The sequence below is a fragment of the Bufo gargarizans genome, chromosome 4, assembly GCF_014858855.1.
Source record: "Bufo gargarizans isolate SCDJY-AF-19 chromosome 4, ASM1485885v1, whole genome shotgun sequence".
NCBI classification, from domain to species: Eukaryota; Metazoa; Chordata; class Amphibia; order Anura; family Bufonidae; genus Bufo; species Bufo gargarizans.
The window spans coordinates 189132662-189155791 of NC_058083.1; the positions used below are offsets into that span (position 1 = coordinate 189132662).

A 23130-nucleotide genomic window follows, 5' to 3' on the forward strand; every position below is an offset into this window, starting at 1 on the left:
ATGAAGCAGAAGATACATAAAGAGATAGATATAAACAGGAGATGTTGTATAATTCACTGGACCACTTACCCCATTTTTGTCAAGTGAGCATTCTTCTGGAGTCCATTTAGGAACTAAACTTTTCGAACAATTAGTTTGTCTGATTTCGTACTCCAGTTTGTAGTTCCACCCACTAACAACCTAAATCAGATATTAAATGGATAAGAATATTTAGTATAAAGTAGGCAGATACTGTATTTATTAAACATAACTGTGCTATTTGGATGTCTATTTTTTAAGTGTTTTCTTTTTTTTTTCATGTTTGAAGTTTGATGACGAGTGAAATTTTCAGTAGTAAAGGTGCTAACATGTTTTTCTGGTGTTTCACCGAATTATCATCAGTGTGGATTTCAGGTGAATTGTGTAATGGCACTGACCACTAATGCAATAAGCCATTGCCACTACAAAATTCGGTATAAATTTATGATGTTGTGAATAATATCTTCCGACCCTTACAATTTGGTAAAAGACCAGAGAAATATGTATGTGGATCACTAGTAGATGCATTCAATTTGTCCCATCTGGGGCATTTAAGAAATAGTGCTACGATATACCATAACTCTCAGATAGGTGTGGGTCCCACCCCTGAGACTCACTCATATCTCCAGACCAGGGCCTTGAATTGAATAGGGAGCAACTGCACATGTGTGATGTACTCTCTATACACTTTCATTGGACTTCCGAAAACGGCCAAGTGAGTACACTCGGATATTTTGAGATGATCCATAGCAGGGAATGGAGGGTAAACACGCGTATGTGCCTTCTCTGTTCACTTTGGGGCTCCATTCTGGAGATAGGAGCAGGTCCCAGAGGTGGGACCCACATCTATATGACAATTGTGGTATAGCCTAATAAATGATATCCCATATAGGTGCCATACAGAAATACCATCTTATGGGCAAGTTAGACAGGATAGGAAAAGCTTCCTGTGTATCTAGTTTTTTAAAATTAGGATGGGTGTTCCACGATGATACTGTGAGGGTGAGACTGTGGTGTAATATCGCCAGACAGGGCTGATCAGGCGCCACTGTTCAGTGTTCTGGAAGGAACAGTTACATCCTATAATAGTCAGCAATACATAGCTCTGGAAAATAAAGAAACGCTTACTAATGAGGTTTTAAATAACACACATTAAAGGAGTTTTCCAGGGTTTTAATACTGACGGCCTGTCTTCAGGATTGAAGTGAATGGAAGCAGCACTGCAGTTAGCAGCTCAGCCCACTACAGAATGGGAGGAGATGTGTAGTTCTGGAGCTGGAGCAACTCTGAATCAGCCGGTTGGTGGAGGATCAGCTGGATCAGCTATTGATGTCCTATCCTAAGGATACGCCATCAATATTAAAATCCCAGGAAACCTATTGCTATTCACTAAAAAGTGGATGTGAGTAAGAATAAAATCTAAGAACTTTATTGGTATACACTAAAAGCCCCCAAAAAAGTCAGTGATAATTTAATTAATTGAAAAAGTCACTGGTCCTCAGAGGGGAGCGATCATAGTATGGATACAATAACATCAATAAGCTGCATGAAACACAACTATGTATCAAGAAGCAATAGCAGCATCTCAATTACAATTGTCATGTATCCCCATCCATATGCTAGCTTTTCTACTCTACTGCTGGATTGTTGCTCCTCATAAAGGGATTGTTCTGTATATGGGAGAAATGTTGATGCTTTCAACCTTCCAATGATGTCAAGATACAAAGCGCATCGTGGAACGGTTGTTACTCACCTGTTGTTTGGCCGTTATAAAATTTTCAAGGTCAAAGTGGAATTGGTGGTTTCCTATTCTGTTAATTTTTTCGATTGCCGACTTCATTATTGGTACCAACAACTCACTGGTTGTGTCTATGACATGAAAGCATCCCAAGCAAGGGCGATTGACAGCCGGCACAATCGGCTCTATAACTGCAAGTATTGTAAATACATGAATTAGCTTATAAGAGTTAGCTGTCTTCTACACTTCCCCATGTACCCAATACAGCACTTGACATTACTTATAATTAACAGGGCTGGAGAAAGGCTTTGCATGGCGGTTTGCTCTCTGATATGAGAACGTAACACAATGCACTTTGGAGCATTCCGTTCTGTTCAGTTAAGTTTTTTCCCCTATTGACAATGAATGGGATAAAACGGAAGCGTTTTTCTCCGGAATTGAGAATCTATGATGGATCTCAATACCAGAAAATATAAACGCTAGTGTGAAAGTAGCCTTAGGCTCAAATGGGCCACTTTAGAGCTATTTTTCTAATAGAAATGTATGATTTTAGTAATTAAAGTGTATTAAAAAAAATGGTCAGCATCACTGCCCCTATACATACACAAACAAAAATAGAATGGCAGTTACACTTTAATTTAAAGGGGTATTCCCTTCATTCATATACCCAGGAGGAGAAAGAATAGAGAGGTAGTGTCACGGCTGTGTCATTGTCTGGTGTAGTGGACCATGACACTTTTGACATGCATGCTTGTTGCTGGTGGCAGCATGATGTTTTGCATGCTTTGACATTTCCCCTTTAAGTTGTGTGTCCCTTCCCATCCTGGTGTGTTCGGGGTTAAGATGTGTGCTTGGTGGAGCTGGGTGTGGCCTCTGGCTCTTCTTAGGCCCCATGCACACGGCCGTGTTTCACAGCCGTGTGCGGGCCGTGGAACCGCGGCCTGGATCCCTCCTGAGAGCAGGAGCGCACGGCGTCACTGGTTGCTATGACGCCGTGCGCTCCCTGCTGCCGGCACAGTACAGTAATACACTGGTATAGATCATACCAGTGTATTACTGTACTGTGGCGGCAGCAGGGAGCGCACGGCGTCATAGCAACCAGTGACGCCGTGCGCTCCTGCTCTCAGGAGGGATCCAGGCCGCGGTTCCACGGCCCGCACACGGCCGTGAAACACGGCCGTGTGCATGGGGCCTTATACAGTGTTGTGAGCCTGAAGGTCAGATGGTTGTTTGCCTGTATATATGTAGGAGCTCTGCTCCTTTTTGGATGTGTCATCTTACCTGTGTGAGGGCATCCTAGTTGGACATTGTTTGTCTCCCTTTGTCTCCTTTCCCCTCCTCACCTGTTATGTTGTTTGGTGTGGTTTATGTTGGGGTTTAGTTGTTTATGTCATGTCTGATGTTCCATGTCAGGTCGATTTGGTGTTGTGATCTGCATGGATGATTGATATTTTCCCCTCTCTGTTGTTACCTCCGAAAAGGGGGTCCTATTGGTTTCCCGGAGGGGTGAACCTAAAAGATATTTGCAACTTTGCCTGGAGCCACCTTGCATCGGTGTCCGCATGGGGGTCCAGGTTGTTTTGGTGTTTTTCCATCTTTGCTGCGGCAGGTAAGTGTTTGATGTTCTGGTGTGCTGTTGTTTCTCCAGGTGCTTACCTGCCATTCAGTTGCTACTGATTCTTTCTTTTCCCTTCTGTTACTAGGCCGTTGGAGACTCCGGTTTGTCTGTTTCCTTGAGGAACCGGTTGTCTCCTATCCCTGACCTCTATGTAAGGGACCGTTAGGGTCAGTAGGATCCAGGTTCCAGTGTATGAGCCCTCCCATCTTTTGGTCAGGATTAGGACGGCTGTAGGAGGTGACCAGCTCCCTATCCCTGTTTTTGGGCTTAGTAACAGCTCTAATTATATGGTGGGTGGTTTCCCCCACTCCCCACCGTGACAGGTAGGTGCTCTATCTATTCTGTTCTCTAGGAGTTAACGTGCGCATGTGTTTCTGCTCCTATAGAAGTAAAAGAAGAATGCGGCACATATGTGCACCCACCTCTCATTTATCCTATGCCTGGATTTGGCTCAACAGGAGGGTCAGGGTTTGGGGGACCAACATAGGTGTGGCCCCAGAAGTGTGATGCACACTTAGGCCTCATGCAAACGACCGTATGTATTTTGCGGTCTGCAAAAAAACGGATCCACAAAAAATACGGATGACATCTGTGTGCATTCCATATTTTGAGGAACGGAACAGCTGGCCTCTAATAGAACAGTCCTATCCTTGTCTGTAATGCGGACAATAATAAGACATGTTCTATTTTCTTTGCTGAACAGAAATACGGACATACGAAACGGAATGCACACGGAGTAACTTTCATTTTTTTGGGCGGACCCATTGAAGTGAATTGTTCCGTATAAGGTCCGCAAAAAAAACTGGAACGGACACGGAAAGAAAATACGTTCGTGTGCATGAGGCCCTAGGGATCAAATACTTTTTTACAGTGAAAGGATTACAGTTGTGGAGATCTTTTCTTCATGCTTTAAACACGTCTTCACCTTAAAATGGACACCAATGTGGCCTATACACATAAATGTAATTTCTGCTGGATTATAAAACCATCTGAGAGTTACTAGACTGCCTTTCACACCAGATGTCGGAGAAAGAAGGATTGGGCATGTTGGATTTCGGTATGCCTGGTTCCTTGTTCCCCTGGGATATAAACTGCTGCCAGAGATGAAGTGTATGACCAGCTTTAGCCTCTACAATCAGCACTCTGTCCCTCTTTGTGACATATGTTTGCAGTCTTTTTGTGATGCATTATATTATAATCTGTTGGTTCTCTGTACTTAATGTAACCAAACTTAGAATACAGAATAATAATAAAGATGTTCACCTTGTTCTTCTGGTAGTTTTGGCTGCTCCCCTGAAAAAAGCGCACACAGTTATCTTCTCACTTGGTAACCAAACTGAATCTTATTTTATAGTTTACTGTTAAATTGCAAGTTATCATCCCATCATGTCTAGCAAGTCTATGGAACTGCCTGAACAAGAAAGCACCAAGGAACAAACTTTCTTTTGATCATCGCCCACTCCAAACAACCCACCGACCAGCCAACAAACCAGCTTGTCTGATCGTATCTTTTATACACACATAAAAAACTCTCCGGTTGGTAGCACATAGCCTTATGAGAAATCGTGCTGTCAACAGTATGCAAACTAAACGGTGACGAATGCTTGTACTTTTAGTTTGCATCAACTTCTTATATTGGCACTCATTTAGGGCCAGGATCAGCATGTGTAAAACCACCCTAAAGTAAGGGCCAGGGTTATCTGGGTAAGGCTGGTGATGCCACTGCTCATCTCTGGTTGCATATACTGTCTTCTTCAGTGAATAGACAGAGGAGAGCTGGACCACCAAGGAGGTAAATAGCACAAAATGCATAAATATGATGTAAAAAAGTGAATTTGAAGAAAAAAAAGATGAAAGAAAATGTCAGAGTTGTTTAAAGGGGTATTCCCATCTCAGACAATGGGGGCATATTGCTAAGATATGCCCCCATTGTCTGAGAGGTGCGGGTCCCAACTCTGCTCCCAACTCTGCGCGGGTCCCAGCGCTCGGCTATTTTCAGCGGCCCCGTAGAAATGAATGGGCCCTCTTTTCATTTGCCCGCTCCGTCGCTTATTGTAGCCGCGGGTCCCAGAGTTGGGACCTGCACCTATCAATGGGAGCATATCCTAGTGATATGCCCCCATTGTCTGTGATGGGAATACCCCTTTAACTCCTATTTTGGGATGTCAGGAGGCAGTGATTTTTCTGTCACTGTATCTGTAGGAGGGATTGTTTTATTGTGGGAGGGATCATTTACTAACATTGTTACCATAAATAATAGGATAAAGGGGTTTTCAGGAAGTACAATATTGATGGCATATCCTCAGAATAGGTCATCCATTTCAGATCTATGGGGGTCTGACTCCTGGCACCCCCAACAATCAGCTGTTTGAAGAGGCCACAATGCTCTGAAGAGTGCTGCTGCCTCATGCTAGGCCAGGGACATCATGTATGTTAATTGGTCACATGGCTTATGTGTAACTCAGTTTAATTCAAATGAATGGGCCTGGGCTGTAGGACCAAGCACAACTACTATGCAATGTACGGGGCTGTGCTTGGTGTGCTATGAGGAGGATGCAGGTGCTCGGCTCCTTCAAATAGCGGGTGCAGGGAGTCAGACCCCACTGATTGGATACTGATGAGCTATCTGGAAGATCGGTTCTTAATGTTGCACTCCCAGAAAACACCTTTCATTTTATTGTATGGGCTGTTACAATGGCAGTAGTTATGTACGTTTGTATTTTCTGGCAAAAAAAATTAACTTGCAAGAGGAAAAAAGTTTTTTTTTTCTTTGAATTTGTTTTCAGCACACTTAAACATAAGAAAGAAAATTTTTCAAACCAAAATTTGTATACATCAAAGCTCAAGTCTACACCAAACTCGAGCTATCGTAGATTTGAGTTTCTGGTGCACGGAGAAGAGACACGGCTCTAAGGTGCATCTCGTTCCAGTGGTCTTGATGGATCCCCTCCCCACTTGTGTAGTCATTCATAGTTAACTGTCTCTGTGTACTAGGAATGGAGTTGTTGGGTTTAAATAAAACCCTTGGATTACCCCATTAGAGCATTTGTGATAACTGAGGTGTTCTCTGAATTAGCGACGACTGCAATGTTTTATGAGCAATTATTTTATGGCTGCCCTGGCTAGCACCCCTGATTATGGGGACTCTCAGAAGCAGGACCCAATTATCCATATCATGGTTGATGCCGCATTATACATACCTTTAGTATCAGAACAATGGTGGTTAAAGATACCCCCACGTTTTATTTCCGTGTTGACTTGAACATTTGCTGAGCATTCACGATAGTCCTGGACAGAGAAGAAAAGATGCCTTAACGAGACTGTATGTGATTAGTCTTGTCTGTGGATGGTGCCTGCTATAACCTCACCATCCCACTGACTAAGGCCCCTTTTACACGAGTTCCACGCATCGGACTCGCAGCATGTGTCAGTGAGAGCGCCCCCTCGTCCTGACCTCCCAGCACTGACTGTGTCGCATAGCATTATATTGATTTATGATGCTAAATAACCCTTAGAGGTCTGGAATGTATTGGATAACACTGACAGCATTATGTCAGTATTATCCAATACATTCTAGAACTGTAAGGGTTACATAGCAACATAAATCAATATGATGCTATGTGACGCCATCAGTGCTGGGAGGTCAGGAGCTGCCGCATACTCGTGCTGCAAGTCCGGAGCGTGAAACTCGCTCATGTGAAAGGGGCCTTAAAGGGGTTATCCAGGAAAAGATATTTATGACTTAGGATAGGTCATCAGTATCAGATCTACAGGCGTCTGAAACCCGGGACCTTCACCGAACAGCTGTTAGAAGAAGCCTTGAGCGCTTCAGTCTCTTCCTAGGCCAGTGACATCACTGTACATCGGTCACATGGCCTGGTTGCAGGTTAGCCCTACTAAAGTCAATACCAAGCACCGCCACTATACGATGTATGGCGGTGTCCTTGGAAAGCCTGCATCACTCACCAGAGCTCCGGTAAGCGCAGTGTCGCCCTGAAACAGCTGATCGGCAGGGATGCCGGGACTTGGCCCCCACTGATGTCATAGTGATGACTGATCCTGAGATAAGTCATCATTATCTTTTCCAGGATAACCCCTTTAAAGGGATTGTGAGGTTGAGCTGCAATAGGAGACATATCCAATGGATAGCAATAATACGGTTTGTGGAAAAAACACACATCATTTTTTCTAATCTTATACGACTCTTTTAAATGTGCTATAAATTATACAAATATTCATATTTTTTACTTCACATAAAATGTGTATGGTTGTTTTATTACATATATACAATATATATTCTGATAATCTGAAATCACAAATAATAAAAAAAAATAAAAGCTTGTGAAGTGATCCAGACTTACCGCTCCATTATCTTTGAAGGCACATAATTTCCAATTTAAACCATTTTTCACTTCACACACGCTTTCCTGTATCTTGAATTTGATGAAAATGTTTATCAGGATACCTTCCTCCTATATGTGAAAAAATTCAATAAGGAAATTCATCAAACATGTCATGCACTGTTCTTTCTTTATACTGAAAAAAGTAATACAGACAGATGCCGCTTTCTGCACCCTGTTCTGACTGTAACACAACTCCCATTTTCTCACTTAAAGGGGTTGTCTTCAGAAAATAGCATTTATCATGTAGAGAAAGAGTTACCCTTTAATTGTTGCATTCCTCATAAAATAACAGGGGAACAATTTTTTCCTATAATTCTATGCTCCATTCTTCTGTTATTCCTACTAGAAATTTATGACTAAATTGAAACCTGGATGTTAGCAGTTGTAGGTGTCTCCCTACACAGTCTAATACAGTGCTGACACTGTCAAAGTGTATAGGGGCAGACCCACGGGGCCCCATAGCAAAACTTAGAATGGGGCTCCACAACACCATGACCACATTAGGTAGCAAGATTATGAAAAGCCTATGTTTATGCTGGTTTTCTTATTGCACAGGGATCATTCACAAAGTGATGGTGGAAATATGCACTGTGATGTTACAGCACAGGCATAATGTTCACAATACAGCAATCAGGCTCACAGTAATATCACAATAGTATGATTGATTTCTGTATATCACTATACATATTTTCTATCAGTGATGTCACAGCACAGAGATAATGCATAAAGTAATGCAATCCTCCATTGTCTTTATACATCACTATTCCTGGGTACAGATGCCCTCCCTTAGTTATTGGGGCTCTATAGCAGCTGCTAGGCCTGCTACCCTGGTAGTTACACCCATGGACAGATCCCTTGCACCCAGTTCTTGTAGTAAATTGTGACAAAATTTGTCTCAAATTTTGTTGTGCAGTTTGGCACAACTAGTTTCAAAAAAATCCACTGCTTCTAGTTCACGAAGTGGGCGTGGCTTAGTGGGAAAGGGGCGTGGTGTTGCTGGAAAATGCGGCAGAGCTATGGCGGGTGCAGAAATACCAGACACACACCAGCCCCGGTGCCCATCTGTCACACAAGCAGGCACCACAGTGAATTCCCACCTGTGTGATTGCCTTCTAAACAACTCCATTAGATAAGTCAACCTCATTTTCAGTTGCAGAAATCTGCTGCATTACTATCACTAGTCTTGAGCGAATAGAGCTTCAGATCATAGATCCAAAGTCGATTTGTTAAAAAAGTGTTGTTTCCATACAGCATTAAAATGTAAGGGCTCTGCGTAGCCAAAATTCGTCTCAGATAAAGTTGCGCAAGACTTTGATGAATGACTTTGGTATTCCTATCTGCGTATTTAAAAACATTTTAAAATAGGAAACCAGCCAGTAGCAAAGCCAACTTCAAATTCCTATTTTAAAATGTTTTTAAGGCCTCATGCACACTGCCATTGCCCGGCTGTGGCCGTGTTGCGGCCCACAAACAGCGTGTCCGCAATTTGCGGGCACCGACCGTGTGCTCCCTGCATCACGGATGCGGACCCATTCAATCCGTCCGTGCCTCCCCACCGCAAAAAAAAATAGAACAAGTTTAGTGTGCGGACGGATCACAGACCCATTCAAGTTGGTCTTAATCCGTCCTGGCTGCCATACGGATGTTGCCCATGCAATGGGGACTGCAAATTGCAAATTCACTAATACCGTTCTGAAAAAAAGACATATGTATAGATGAGTGAATCGAAGCTGAAAAATTTGATTTGCACCGAATCCGAATTTCCTCACCCTTCGTGGTACTGAATCAATTTTTTTTCTAAAATGGCTGCTCCATGTGTGAGGACATGGAGAAAGGAACTCTGGGAAGGCGGGACCACCCATAATGCCATGCATGCAGCCAATCAGCAGCCAGCCAGCCCTGTGATGTCACAGCCCTATAAATAGCCTCAGCCATCTTGGCCATTTTTCAGTGTACTAGAAACAGTGCTAGAAAAAACTTAATTGTGCTAAAAAAAAAATGATTTACAAGTGCAGGGAAAGATTGTTTAAGGTGTAGGGAACGGATAGGGAGGAATCATTCCACAGCATTTATGTTGAACACGGTTCAGTAGGGGAGGTTACAGCCTGGGTAATAGGAACAATCCTATTACACCTTGCTGTACTGACTGGGCACCCAAATTGCCATTATACTGCTCTGTAATTCCAGCAAACCGTTCTTGTTATTGGGGTGTTACAGTCATTAACAGGGTTTATTACAAGGAAATATTTCTACGTCTTATTTGCCCATGTGTGGTGCAGTTATACAGGTCCTTCTCAAAAAATTAGCATATTGTGATAAAGTTCATTATTTTCTGTAATGTACTGATAAACATTAGACTTTCATATATTTTAGTTTCATTACACACCAACTGAAGTAGTTCAAGCCTTTTATTGTTTTAATATTGATGATTTTGGCATACAGCTCATGAAAACCCCAAATTCCTATCTAAAAAAATTAGCATATCATGAAAAGGTTCTCTAAACGAGCTATTAACCTAATCATCTGAATCAACTAATTAACTCTAAACACCTGCAAAAGATTCCTGAGGCTTTTAAAAACTCCCAGCCTGGTTCATTACTCAAAACCGCAATCATGGGTAAGACTGCCGACCTGACTGCTGTCCAGAAGGCCATCATTGACACCCTCAAGCAAGAGGGTAAGACACAGAAAGAAATTTCTGAACGAATAGGCTGTTCCCAGAGTGCTGTATCAAGGCACCTCAGTGGGAAGTCTGTGGGAAGGAAAAAGTATGGGTTAGGTACATAGATGATGTGCTGATCCTATGGGGGGGCAGCACCACATTGTTCCATGAGTTTGTGGCGGCTTTAAACAACAATGAGCTGGGTTTGTTCTTTACTTCGGAAATAAATGAGCACCAGATTTCCTTTCTGGATCTGACCATCAAGCTCAATACATCTGGTGATATCGTCACCAGTATGTATAGGAAGTCCACGGCTACAAACAGCCTACTCAGGTGGGAGAGTGGACACCCTAAAGCTCTGAAACGAGGCATCCCCAAGGGGCAGTATTTAAGGGCCCGTAGGAATTGTTCTCAGCTATCGGATTTTAGAAAAGCCGCCTCAGATCTTCAAGAGAGATTTTTGTCTCGAGGATATCCATCCCAGTTACTTAGGGAAGCGTACCAACATTCCTTAAGTCAAAACAGGGACTCATTACTTTCCCCCAAACCAAACCAGCAAGGGATGGAGAGTATGAGAATTATTGGCACCTTTGATAATGCTCACAACCAGGTGCGTGATGTCCTATCAGAATACTGGGACATTTTGAGATCTGACTCGGATATTGGTCATCTTATCCCAGACAAACCAGCGATTACCTTTCGACGTAGCCAGAATTTGCGTGATATGTTGGTCCACAGTATGTACCAGAGTCCAAGACAATATACCTGGTTACATAATCCCGTTTCGGGAACTTTTCCGTGTGGATCCTGCAAATTCTGTGGCTACATCAACAAGAACAAAACATTCTCTGGTTATTCATCTGACAGAACATTCGTTATTAGACCATTTGTCAACTGCAAAACCACTGGTGTGGTCTATTTAATGACATGTATATGCAACCTGAAATATGTTGGCAAAACGATACGTGAATTAAGACGGCGTATCGGTGAACACGTATCTGACATTATGAAATGCCAGGATACACCTATTGCCCGCCATGTGGTTGAATGCCACCAGGGTAATGCATCTGTCATAAAATTTCAGGGCATTGACATTGTGAAGAGGACACCACGAGGAGGTGATTTGGATCGTATCCTCCTACAGAAGGAGGCACGATGGATGTTCAGGTTAGGTACCATCAAACCTATCGGTCTTAACGATGCCATTTCTTATGTTCCATTCATTTAAAGGCATCATAGCACCTCCTTATCTTCACTCTGTCTCTCACTTGTCTATATTTATATTTACATTCATACCCATATGACGATCATGCATGTTTATATGCAAGTGTTTTGGGTGGTTAATAAAGTGTATTTCTTCAGTGTTTTTCGATTCTTGTTTCTGTGATATTGTTGCCTGTCATCTAATAAACCGCTGTTATTTTCCCGATATTTTGTTACCATTTAGTGCTGTGCACTAACCCCCTGAACACATCCATGTTCCTCACAGCCGTTCGTTGACCAGTCCAGTATGGTTGCAGCATCTGGTGGATTGACGTCGGCTGGAGGCGTGTTCTCTTGGGGGCGTGGTGTGTCTCTTTAAATCACGGCGGCTCCCTGGCCGCTCGCGGCCATTACAGAGCCGAGACTATGTTTAAACAAACAGCACACCGTCTCCCACACTAGGTTTCGGTGTATTGCGTTGATTACACTGTTTAACCCGCCGATTGCAAACTTATGTGATCGGGGCTAGGTAGTTTAGGTGTAGGTGCTACTTGGCTCCTGATGACGTGCAGATACTAACTGCACAGAAACGCGTTGAGCCGTAGCTCAGTGTTTAGACCAGCTGGTTGCTGGAATGCACGCCAGCAACAGCAAGCGTCTATGTAGTTTATTCACCTACGGTGGTGTGAGTTTATGAGTCGGCATAGTGCACGGCCGCTCCTACCACTCACCGCCGCTGCTCAGTGACTTCTTGTTACTGGCCAGTTCAGTGTTTGTGCGATGCGCAGCTCCCTGTGACCTACTGTGATTCCTGTGTTGAATCAACATACACTGTGTTACTTTCACAGGGCTAGCGCATACCGCTTCTATCTCCGCATGCACTCTAACATATCAGGCTACAATTGCCTACGGAGCACCTTATCCGTGTACTTAGTGCGGTGGATTTTAGATTACTAGTCTGTCTATCCCCCTTCTACAATATGAGTAACAAGTTCCTCTAGTGATTATTGAGACCTTGCTTACACTAGGCTTGTTATATGGGATGGACAGTTTTGGTCCGATTTGATTTCTAAAGGTTTCACTCCTTCCCTTTTGAGCACAATAAAATATTTGTTATTTTGCTCCTTTTTAAGCGTCCCTTTTATTATATTTGCTAAGGAAAAAGTGTGGCAGAAAACACTGCACAACGAGAAGAGGTGACCGGACCCTGAGGAAGATTGTGAAGAAGGACCGATTCCAGACCTTGGGGGACCTGCGGAAGCAGTGGACTGAGTCTGGAGTAGAAACATCCAGAGCCACCACGTACAGGCGTGTGCAGGAAATGGGCTACAGGTGCCGCATTCCCCAGGTCAAGCCACTTTTGAACCAGAAACAGCGGCAGAAGCGCCTGACCTGGGCTACAGAGAAGCAGCACTGGACTGTTGCATGTCATTCGGAAATCAAGGTGCCAGAGTCTGGAGGAAGACTGGGGAGAGGGAAATGCCAAAATGCCTGAAGTCCAGTGTCAAGTACCCACAGTCAGTGATGGTCTGGGGTGCCATGTCAGCTGCTGGTGTTGGTCCACTGTGTTTTATCAAGGGCAGGGTCAATGCAGCTAGCTATCAGGAGATTTTGGAGCACTTCATGCTTCCATCTGCTGAAAAGCTTTATGGAGATGAAGATTTCATTTTTCAGCACGACCTGGCACCTGCTCACAGTGCCAAAACCACTGGTAAATGGTTTACTGACCATGGTATTACTGGGCTCAATTGGCCTGCCAACTCTCCTGACCTAAACCCCATAGAGAATCTGTGGGATATTGGGAAGAGAAAGTTGAGAGACGCAAGACCCAACACTCTGGATGAGCTTAAGGCCGCTATCGAAGCATCCTGGGCCTCCATAACACCTCAGCAGTGCCACAGGCTGATTGCCTCCATGCCACGCCGCATTGAAGCAGTAATTTCTGCAAAAGGATTCCCGACCAAGGATTGAGTGCATAACTGAACATAATTATTTGAAGGTTGACTTTTTTTTGTATTAAAAACACTTTTCTTTTATTGGTCGGATGAAATATGCTAATTTTTTTAGATAGGAAATTTGGGTTTTCATGAGCTGTATGCCAAAATCATCAATATTAAAACAATAAAAGGCTTGAACTACTTCAGTTGGGGTGTAATGAATCTAAAATATATGAAAGTCTAATGTTTATCAGTACATTACAGAAAATAATGAACTTTATCACAATATGCTAATTTTTTGAGAAGGACCTGTATGTTCGAAAGCATTTTTTGGCTTCTATTAGTGGGGGAAAAGGGCTTATTAGCCATTGTGTGGTGAAGTGCTAAAATTACAGCACTTTTTGCTGTGTATTAGTGGCAAAATAAAAATATATTTGTCGTTCAGCGGTGTAGTTATATGTTCTAAAGCCTTTTGTGGCGTGTATTAGTGGCAAAAGAAAAATATATTTGCCGTTCAGCGGTGCAGTTATGTGTTCTAAAGCCCTTTTTTGTGTGTATTAGAGTGAAAAAAGGGCTTATTAGCCGTTGTGTGGTGAAGTGAGAAAATTGCAGACTTTTTTGGGGTGTTTTTAATTTCCTTTTTATTTAATTATTTGATCTAACAGTATGTCAGACAGAGAAGTGCCAGGCCCTGCACAGAAGAGTGGCAGAGGCCTAAATGTTTCTGGCGAAGCAGAGTAAGGGGCCGTGGCAGCAGGAGTCACTTCGAGAGGCCTGAGCTCCCAGTGTTAGCTAGTGGTCATGTCTTGACCAGCAAACCAGCAGATCTTGAATGGTTGACTGGATCTTCGACTTCGTTGCAAGTGACATCAGACACCCCCAGCCAAGAGTCAGTCGGTTTATCAGACACAACCCTTAGTTGGCATTAAGTATTGTATGCTGCAAGCTCAGCTCCACTATACAGTGAGGACGAGCTACTAGAAGACAGTCAGCAGCTACTGGCAAGCCAAGATGTGGAGGAGACATCCGCCGCTTCCTCCACTAGGCGGGCAAGTGATCAGGAGAGTGGCGTGGGAGCTGGTGTTGTGAGCAATCAGGCTCCTGACCCAGAGACTTTTGAGGAGGACATCAGTGACGTGCAGACAGTACTCGATAATGATGATGTAACTGATCGCACTTGGGAGAAGGGGTGTCATCATCATCGGGAGAAGAGGCAGCAGCGGAGCCAGCAAGTTGCTAGCGTGGCCGGGAGTCAGCAGGGTGGCAGCAGTGGGAGGTCGGTAGCCAAATGTGCCCAGGGTAGACCACCCACTTCGCAGGAGCCTACCTGCCCAGGAAGTAGCGGTGCATGGGTTCACAGAGGCAGCAGCGGTAGCAGTCAGTCAGTGCATAGTGTTGCGGGTAAAATCACCTACTTGGCGGTGTGGCAGTTTTTTGGTAAGCCACCAGAGGAGGTGAACATGGCCATATGTAGAATCTGTGGGCAGAAGGTGAAGCGTGGCCAGGGTGTCAATCGTGGCACCACGACCCTGCGTCAACATATTCAGCGTCACCAAAAAGTGGCCTGGGAGAACAGTGTCCCTGATGTGGTGGTCCAGCCTGCCGCAGCAACCGCTACATCATCCAGTGGCACGCAGCTGATTTCAGGCAGTCAAGGCTCCACCACCTCAGCCGAAGAGAGCTGTCTGTCCTTGCCATCATCTGCTGGTCCTGATGCTCCTGCTCCTCGCCTTCCTACTCCTTGTCAGTCATTCCGTCAGCAATCGATCACCGAAGCGATTGCCAAGAGACAACAGTGCGTGCGCAAAAGCTAAACGTGCTTCTGTCCAAGTTGCTGGTGCTGCAGTCCCTCTGATGGCTTGTGCCAAGCCGAGGTAGATAGTCCCAAGCCATCATTTTTCTGCCAAAAAGGCAGTACCAGCACTGCACACACATGTAGAACAGAAGGTGGGTCAGTTCTTGAGCCTGTCGGTGTCTGCCAAAGTTCACAGCAGCGCCGACGTGTGGAGCTGTAACTACGGTCAGGGACAATACATGTCCTTTACAGCCACTGGGTGAATGTGGTTCCTGCACAGCCACACCAGCAACTTAGCCAGGTGATGCCGCTTCCGCCTCCACGTTCTCACGCTGTTGGTCCTGCGACAATGTCCGCCTCTGCCTTCTCATCCTCCACCATGTCCTCAGCCTCCACTGCAGGGACAATTCACAGTGCCCCTCCAGCATACCACAAGTGCAGGGCACGGCTGTGTTACGCTGTTCTGCACCTCATTTGCCTGTGCACACCCTCCTTGAGCTGCAGTGGCAGAACGGCATCCCCCAACATAGGTTGATATGCAACGTTTCCTCCCATTGGAATTCCACCCTCCATATGTTGGACCGATTATACGAACAGAGAAAGGCCATAAACGATCTCTTGATGATCCAAGTGGACAGGAGTACTCCCCTGAGTAACTTCGATGTCAGCCAGTGGCAGCTCATGCGTGACACCTGCCTTTTGCTCAGGCCCTTTGAGGAGGCCACATTATTTGTCAGTCGCCAGGACTACAGGGTGAACAATGTCATTCCACTGCTTCATGTCCTGGAACAGATGCTGGTAAATCTGGCTGGTCAGGGGACTGGAGACGTGGCACCTAGATCTCATGGCCACATGAGCCCTGTGGGGGATGAACTTGAGGAGGACATTGGAGCACAAGCAATGTGTAGCGAAATGGGTGGTTTTTATACACAGGTGACAGGAGAGGAGGAGCAGCCAGAGGAGCTACAGCATTCGGCAGAGGGATGTCTTCTGGCTCTCCACGTTGTTGGGCCCTCGCTACAGGTCCAAAATGGGGACCTTTTTACACCCACTGAGAGGCAGGACAAACTGAACTACTATAGAGACATCCTATGTAGTCAGTTGGCCGCTACCTATCTGCGCCATCGTCCATCCTCTTGCAGGTCTGACCGCGGGGCCCTCTGCGCTCACGTTCCACTGCCATGGCTGCTGGGGAGGGGTGGGGTGGCAGGAGCAGTACCAGCTCCATCAGCAGCAGCCTGAGTCTAGAGTCGCTGATGAGCAGCTTTCTTAACCCGCATAGTGAAGAAGCTACTCACCAGCAGCTAGACAGATAGGACTTCTCTTTTTGTTGAATTCACTCCTAGTTTTGGCTTCCAAAACTGCATCAGAAAACCTGACCGTGTGGTCGTTCTCATAGGGTCATATAGGAAACTAAGGCTACTTTCACACTTGCGTTTTGGCTTTCCGTTTGTGAGATCCGTTCAGAGCTCTCACAAGCAGTCCAAAACGGATCAGTTTTGCCCTAATGCATTCTGAATGGAAAAGGATCCACTCAGAATGGATCAGTTTGTCTCCGTTTTGTCTCCATTCCGCTTTGGAGGCGGACAACAAAACACTGCCTGCAGCGTCCGTCTGACGAAACTGAGCCAAACGGATCCATCCTGACAAACAATGTAAGTCAATGAGGACGAATCCGTTTTCTATGACACAATCTGGCACAATAGAAAACGGATCTGTCCTCCATTGACTTTCAATGTTGTTCAAAACGGATCCGTCTTGGCTATGTTAAAGATAATACAAACGGATCCATTCTGAACGGATGCAGACGTTTGTATTATCTGAACGGATCCGTCTGTGCACATCCATGACGGATCCGCACCAAACGCTAGTGTGAAAGTAGCCTTACATTTTGAGCCACCTTGCCAGCCTTTCCTACCTTTTTGTTGGCCTCTGTGATTCTGTACAGGACAAACTGGTTCCCAGATGCTTTATTTTCATTGATGAACTGCAGCACCTCATCCGCTGCTAGAAAGACATTCGGGTCATCGCAGTCTGCTTCTTCAGTACTAGCCTGGTTCGCAGAACCTAGGAGACAGTAGGAGCAGAGGAGCACAACAGGCAAAAACCTCATTTCGGCCTCTGATTCCCTGGACTGATGGATAGTGCAGAGGAGATTGTGGACATGTGGCAAACATTGGGAGGGACAGAAGGCAAACAAAGCAGTGGACAGAGAGCAGTCAATGAACTCTATTGGCAGATGCTACCCAATCCGCACAATGCAAACAGCTCTGTGCGGGGGCTGTGCAGTCTTTGAAGGTTGTGTGGATCACGTAACAGGGTCCACAGCGTATAAAGTTGTGCAATATCAATACCAGTGCTGGAATAATATATACTGCTACGTACCTTCACCGTTTATAAAATCTCAAAGAGGGATAATGTGTGCAGCGGTCACAGCCAGTGGCGTCGCTACAGGGGGGCGAGGGGGGGCAATTGCCCCCCCCAGGTCATTCCTTGCCCCCCCGGGTGCCCCCCCGCTGATTCGCTGAATATCGCTGACTCTAGCGCTAATCGCTGCTTGCTGCGCCGGCCGCCCGCACTGACAGAGAAGAGAACACACACAGATACGTAACATACAGTCAGTGCCAGTCCGTCGGCTATGGAGTGGAGTCACATGACAGATGGGGTGGTGCCGTGGTGGGGGCGACGTTTGGACCCAGCGGACTCGCGGAGGCAGAGCGTGCAAGGCGCAGGCTGGGAGTGTGACAGCCGCAGAGACGAGTTGACGACTTGACGTCACGGTCGTCAACACGTAAAGCTGCGCTGCTGCGTGCCTGCCCACCCGCGCAAACGGACTTTGTAAATTGCTGCCGCCTGCCAGTGAGTACCTTGCCTTCCCTTCATGTTCTGCGTTCTCTCTGCTCCTGCTAAAAAGTTTTTAAAAAATGTACCCCTATACCCCCACTACCTCGCCTCATGGCCTGCCCTCCCATCTACTTGGTTTGCGCCCAGACCCTCCTCAACCTATCCCTGATGATATGGTTACCCCTATAACTTAGGGTATAATTGGTAGTACATTATACAAGGGTAATATGCCGCCTGCCAGGCTGCCAGTGAGTGCCTTGCCTTGCCTTCATGTTCTGACTCTGAGTTCTCTCTGCTCCTGCTAAAAAGTTTAAAAAAAAAATGTACCCCTATACCCCCACTACCTCGCCTCATGGCCTGCCCTCCCTCCTGCTTGGTTTGTGCCCAGCCCCTCCTCAACCTGTCCTTGATGATATGGTTACCCCTATAACTTAGTTATATTACCCCTGTATAATGTACCCTGATACCCCTTAGTTATAATATAACCCATAATGTCCCCTGACTGATACCCCTCAGTTATATAACTGAGGGTAATCAGGGTACATTATACAGGGGGGTAATATAACTTATATTACCACCGTATAATGCCTGACAGGGCTCCTGAGTAACTTATATTACCCTTGTAAAATTATGTACCAGGATACCTCTTAGGCCTCATGCACACGACCGTTTTTTTTTTAGGGTCCGCAAAAACGGGGTCCGTAGGTCCGTGATCCGTGACCATTTTTTCATCCGTGGGTCTTCCTTGTTTTTTGGAGGATCCACAGACATGAAAAAATGAAAAAAAAAAAAATCTAAGTCAAGTTTGCCATAGAAATGATAGGAAAAAACAGACACGGTTTACGGACACGGATGGCAATCTTGTGTGCATCCGTGATTTTTCACGGACCCATTGACTTGAATGGGTCCGTGAACCGTTGGCCGTGAAAAAAATAGGACAGGTCATATTTTTTTCACGGCCAGGAAACACGGATCACGGATGCGGATGCCAAACGGTGCATTTTCAGATTTTTCAACGGACCCATTGAAAGTCAATGGGTCCGTGAAAAAAAACGGAAAACGGCACAACGGCCACGGATGCACACAACGGTCGTGTGCATGAGGCCTTAGTTATATGATCTCAGCGGGGTTATATAACTAAGGGGTATCAGGGTACGTTATTATACATGGGTAATATAACTCAGGAGGCCTATCGGGCATTATACGGTGGAAATATAGCTTACATTACCTCTGTATAATGTCCCATGATAGCCCTCCTCAGTTATATTACCCCTGTGTAATGTACCCTGATATCCCTTAGTTATATAATATAACTAAGGGGTAGCAGGGTGCATTATACAGGGGTAACCTAACTGAGGAGTGCTATCCTATCAGGGACGTAATACAGGGGTAATGTAAGCTACATTACCTCTTTATAATGTCTGATAGCCCTCCTCAGTTATATTATACCCAATGTACCCTGATACCCCTTAATTATATTACCCCGGCATCAGGGGCGTAGCTGCAGGGGAAGCGGCTGCTTTAGTATTTTTCAGTAGTATGATTAGCTGGCGAAAATTATTAGTGCCCCCCCATTTTTGACTGTGTATCTTCTGTGCCCCCCCTATATATTGATCCTAGAGTCGCCACTGGTCACAGCACACCGCCATGCCTCTAAGGCTACTTTCACGTATGCGTCTTCCTTTCCAGTGTTGAGATCTGGCACTAAACACAATCCGGCAGTAAAAACAATTTAAGTCAATGATGCTGGATCCGTTTTCAAACAGAAAAAAGCCGGATCCAGCGCCCATTGACTTACAATAGTTTTAGTGCCAGATCCGGTTTGTTAATTTTCAATTTAATGCAACCACATATAAATGGAACGGATGCAGCCGGTTGTATTAAATCAAACTGAAGCAGCCAGATCTCAAAAACGGAAAGGAAATCGCATATGTGAAAGTAGCATCATTCCTCCCGTAGCATTATACACACCCAGTCCCCTTAATGCCCCCACATAGAAATGATTCCCCCTTTGTGTCAGCACACATCAGTAATGCCCACACTGTGCACCCTTCACAGAAGTCATGCCCATATGTGCCCCCTTCATAGTAGTTATGCCCATATGTGCCCCCTTCATAGTAGTTATGCCCATATGTTCCCCCTTCATAGTAGTTATGCCCATATGCACCGTTCACAGTAGTAATGCCCACATTGTGCCCCTTACAGTAGTTATGCCCATATGCCACCCTTCATGGTAGCAATACCCACATTGTGCCCCTTTCACAGTAGTTATGCCCACATTGTGCCCCCTTCACAGTAGTTATGCCCACATTGTGCCCCCTTCACCGTAGTAATGCTCACATGTGCCTCTTTCACAGTATTTATGGCCAGATATGTGCTCTCTTCATGGTTGTTATGCCCCCTTACAACACTTATGCCCAGATATGTGCCCCCTTCACAGTAGTTATGCCTAGATATGTGCCCCCTCACAATATTATGCCCAGATATGTGCCCCTTCACAGTAGTTATGCCTAGATATGTGCCCCTTCACAGCACTTATGCCCAGATATGTGCCCCATCATAGTAATTATGCCCAGATATGCCCCTTTCACACTAATGCCTAGATGTGCCCCTCACAGTAGCTATGCCAAGATATGACTCCTTACAATAGTTATGCCCAGGCATGTGCGACTTCACAAAAGTTCTGCCCAGGTATGTGCCACCTCACAAAAGTTCTGCCCAGATCTGCCCCCTTAAAGTAGTTATGCTAAGATATGCGCCCCCTTCACAGTAGATTTGCCAAGATGTGCTTCCTCACAGTTGTTATGCCCAAATGTGTGCCCCCTTACAGAAGTTATGCCTGGATATGTGCCCCCTTACAACACTTATGCCCAGATATGTGCCCCCTCACAATACTTATGCCCAGATATGTGCCCCCTTCACAGTAGCTATGCCTAGATATGTGCCCCTTCACAGTAGTTGTGCCCAGATATGCCCCTTTCACACTAATGCCTAGATGTGCCCCTCACAGTAGTTATGCCCAGGCAGGTGCGACTTCACAAAAGTTCTGCCCAGGTATGTGCCACCTCACAAAAGTTCTGCCCAGATCTGCTCCCTTACAGTAGTTATGCTAAGATATGCGCCCCCTTCACAGTAGATTTGCCAAGATGTGCTTCCTCACAGTATTTATGCCCAGATATATGGCAGCATGGTGGCTCAGTGGTTAGCCCTTGTGCCTTGCAGCGCTGGGGTCCTAGGTTTGAATCCAACCATGGATAACATCTGCATGGAGTTTGTATGTTCTCTCAGCCTCACGATTCCAACTACTATGTGCAGGATTTATGTGGAAATACACTTGAAATAGTTAAAACACACTGTAATCTTAACAAAAGTCATATTGAGCCCATATTTTCACATCTACAATTAATTGTTATATAGTTGGCTTTAAAACCCCTTGACTCTTCGGCCTCGTCCACACGTCCGCATTTTCTGCGGACAGCACACGTACCCATTGATTTAAATGTGTCTGTTCACATTTCACTGGGTCAGTGAAAAAATTCACAGGCATGCACTACTTTGATCCATGATGCGGACCAAGCACGCCCATAGAAGTTTATGGGTCCGTAAAAATAGCGAACATACCACGGACGCATTTTATCACGGACATGTCACTGACACGGAAATGTGGACAAGGCCTTAGAGTGACTACACATTTATATGCAGAAAATCTCCATGAAATAGACACCAAAACCGTACAAAAAAAAACATAAATCCGCACTATTTATCAAATTTTTTGTGTTTTTTTTGTGCGTTTTTGGTGCGGATTTGATGCAGATTCTCCACAGATCTCATCCATCTATTGAAAATGGTATAATCCGCCTAAGGCCTCATGCACAAGACCGTTATTTTTTAAGGTCCGCAAAAATGGGGTCCGTAGGTCCATGATCCGTGACCTTTTTTTCATCCGTGGGTCTTCTTTGATTTTTGGAGGATCCACGGACATGAAAAAAAAGTCATTTTGGTGTCCGTCCGGCTGTGCAAAGCCAAACTGATCCATCCTGAATTACAATGCAAGTAAATGGGGACGGATCCGTTTGACGTTGACACAATATGGTGCAATTGCAAACGGATCCGTCCCCCATTGACTTTAAATGTAAAGTCAGGAGTCCATTTTATACCATCGGATCGGAGTTTTCTCCAATCCGATGGTATATTTTAACTTGAAGCATCCCCATCACCATGGGAACGCCTCTATGTTAGAATATACCATTGGATTTGAGTTAGATCGTGAAACTCAGATCCAACAGTATATTCTAACACAGAGGCGTTCCCATGGTGATGGGGACGCTTCAAGTTAGAATATACTAAAAGAAGTGTGTACGTGACTGCCCCCCAGACCCCCTCCTCCCCCCCGTATTTAACTCATTGGTGGCCAGTGCGGCCCCCCCCTCCCTCCACTGTAGTTAACACATTGGTGGCCATTGCGGCCGGCCCCCCTCCCTCCCCTGTAGTTAACACATTGGTGGCCAGTGTGGCCAGCCCCCCCTCCCTCCCCTGTAGTTAACACATTGGTGGCCAGTGCGGCCAGCCCCCCCTCCCTCCCCTGTTGTTAACACATTAGTGGCCAGTGGCCCCCCTCCCTCCCCTGTAGTACTGTAGATTTATTGGTGGCCAGTGGCCCCCCCTCCTAATTAAAATCTCCCCTCCTATCATTGGTGGTAGTGGAGAGTAACGATCGGAGTCCCAGTTTAATTGCTCATTTTTGGATCTCTAAAGTCTGTCATTTTTTTTATTTTTTTTTATCCGATTATCTTATGTGGGGGCTCATTTTTTGCGGGATGAGATGACACTTTTATTGGCACTTTTGGGGGCTATATGACTTTTTGATCGCTTGCTATTAAACTTTTTATTTTGTAAGGTGACCAAAAAAAAC

The 23130-nt window shown here is 45.2% G+C and overlaps 1 protein-coding gene across 2 annotated transcripts in view; it reads right to left on the bottom strand.

Annotated features, from left to right (window-relative positions):
• Positions 1 to 17546, bottom strand: part of LOC122936275 (T-kininogen 2-like) — a 52377-nt gene extending 34831 nt beyond the window's left edge. The window contains exons 1-6 of one of the 2 annotated variants that reach the window (XM_044292400.1): positions 17293 to 17546; positions 7736 to 7846; positions 6575 to 6662; positions 4638 to 4667; positions 1772 to 1947; positions 70 to 180 (exon numbers count right to left, since the gene is read on the bottom strand). In XM_044292400.1, the coding sequence (XP_044148335.1) occupies positions 70 to 180; positions 1772 to 1947; positions 4638 to 4667; positions 6575 to 6662; positions 7736 to 7846; positions 17293 to 17487 (711 nt within the window). In that variant the 5' untranslated portion in view covers positions 17488 to 17546. The remainder of the gene's footprint in view (positions 1 to 69; positions 181 to 1771; positions 1948 to 4637; positions 4668 to 6574; positions 6663 to 7735; positions 7847 to 17292) is intronic. The other variant, XM_044292401.1, reaches the window with a different exon arrangement.
• Between the last annotated feature and the right edge of the window lie 5584 nt (positions 17547 to 23130).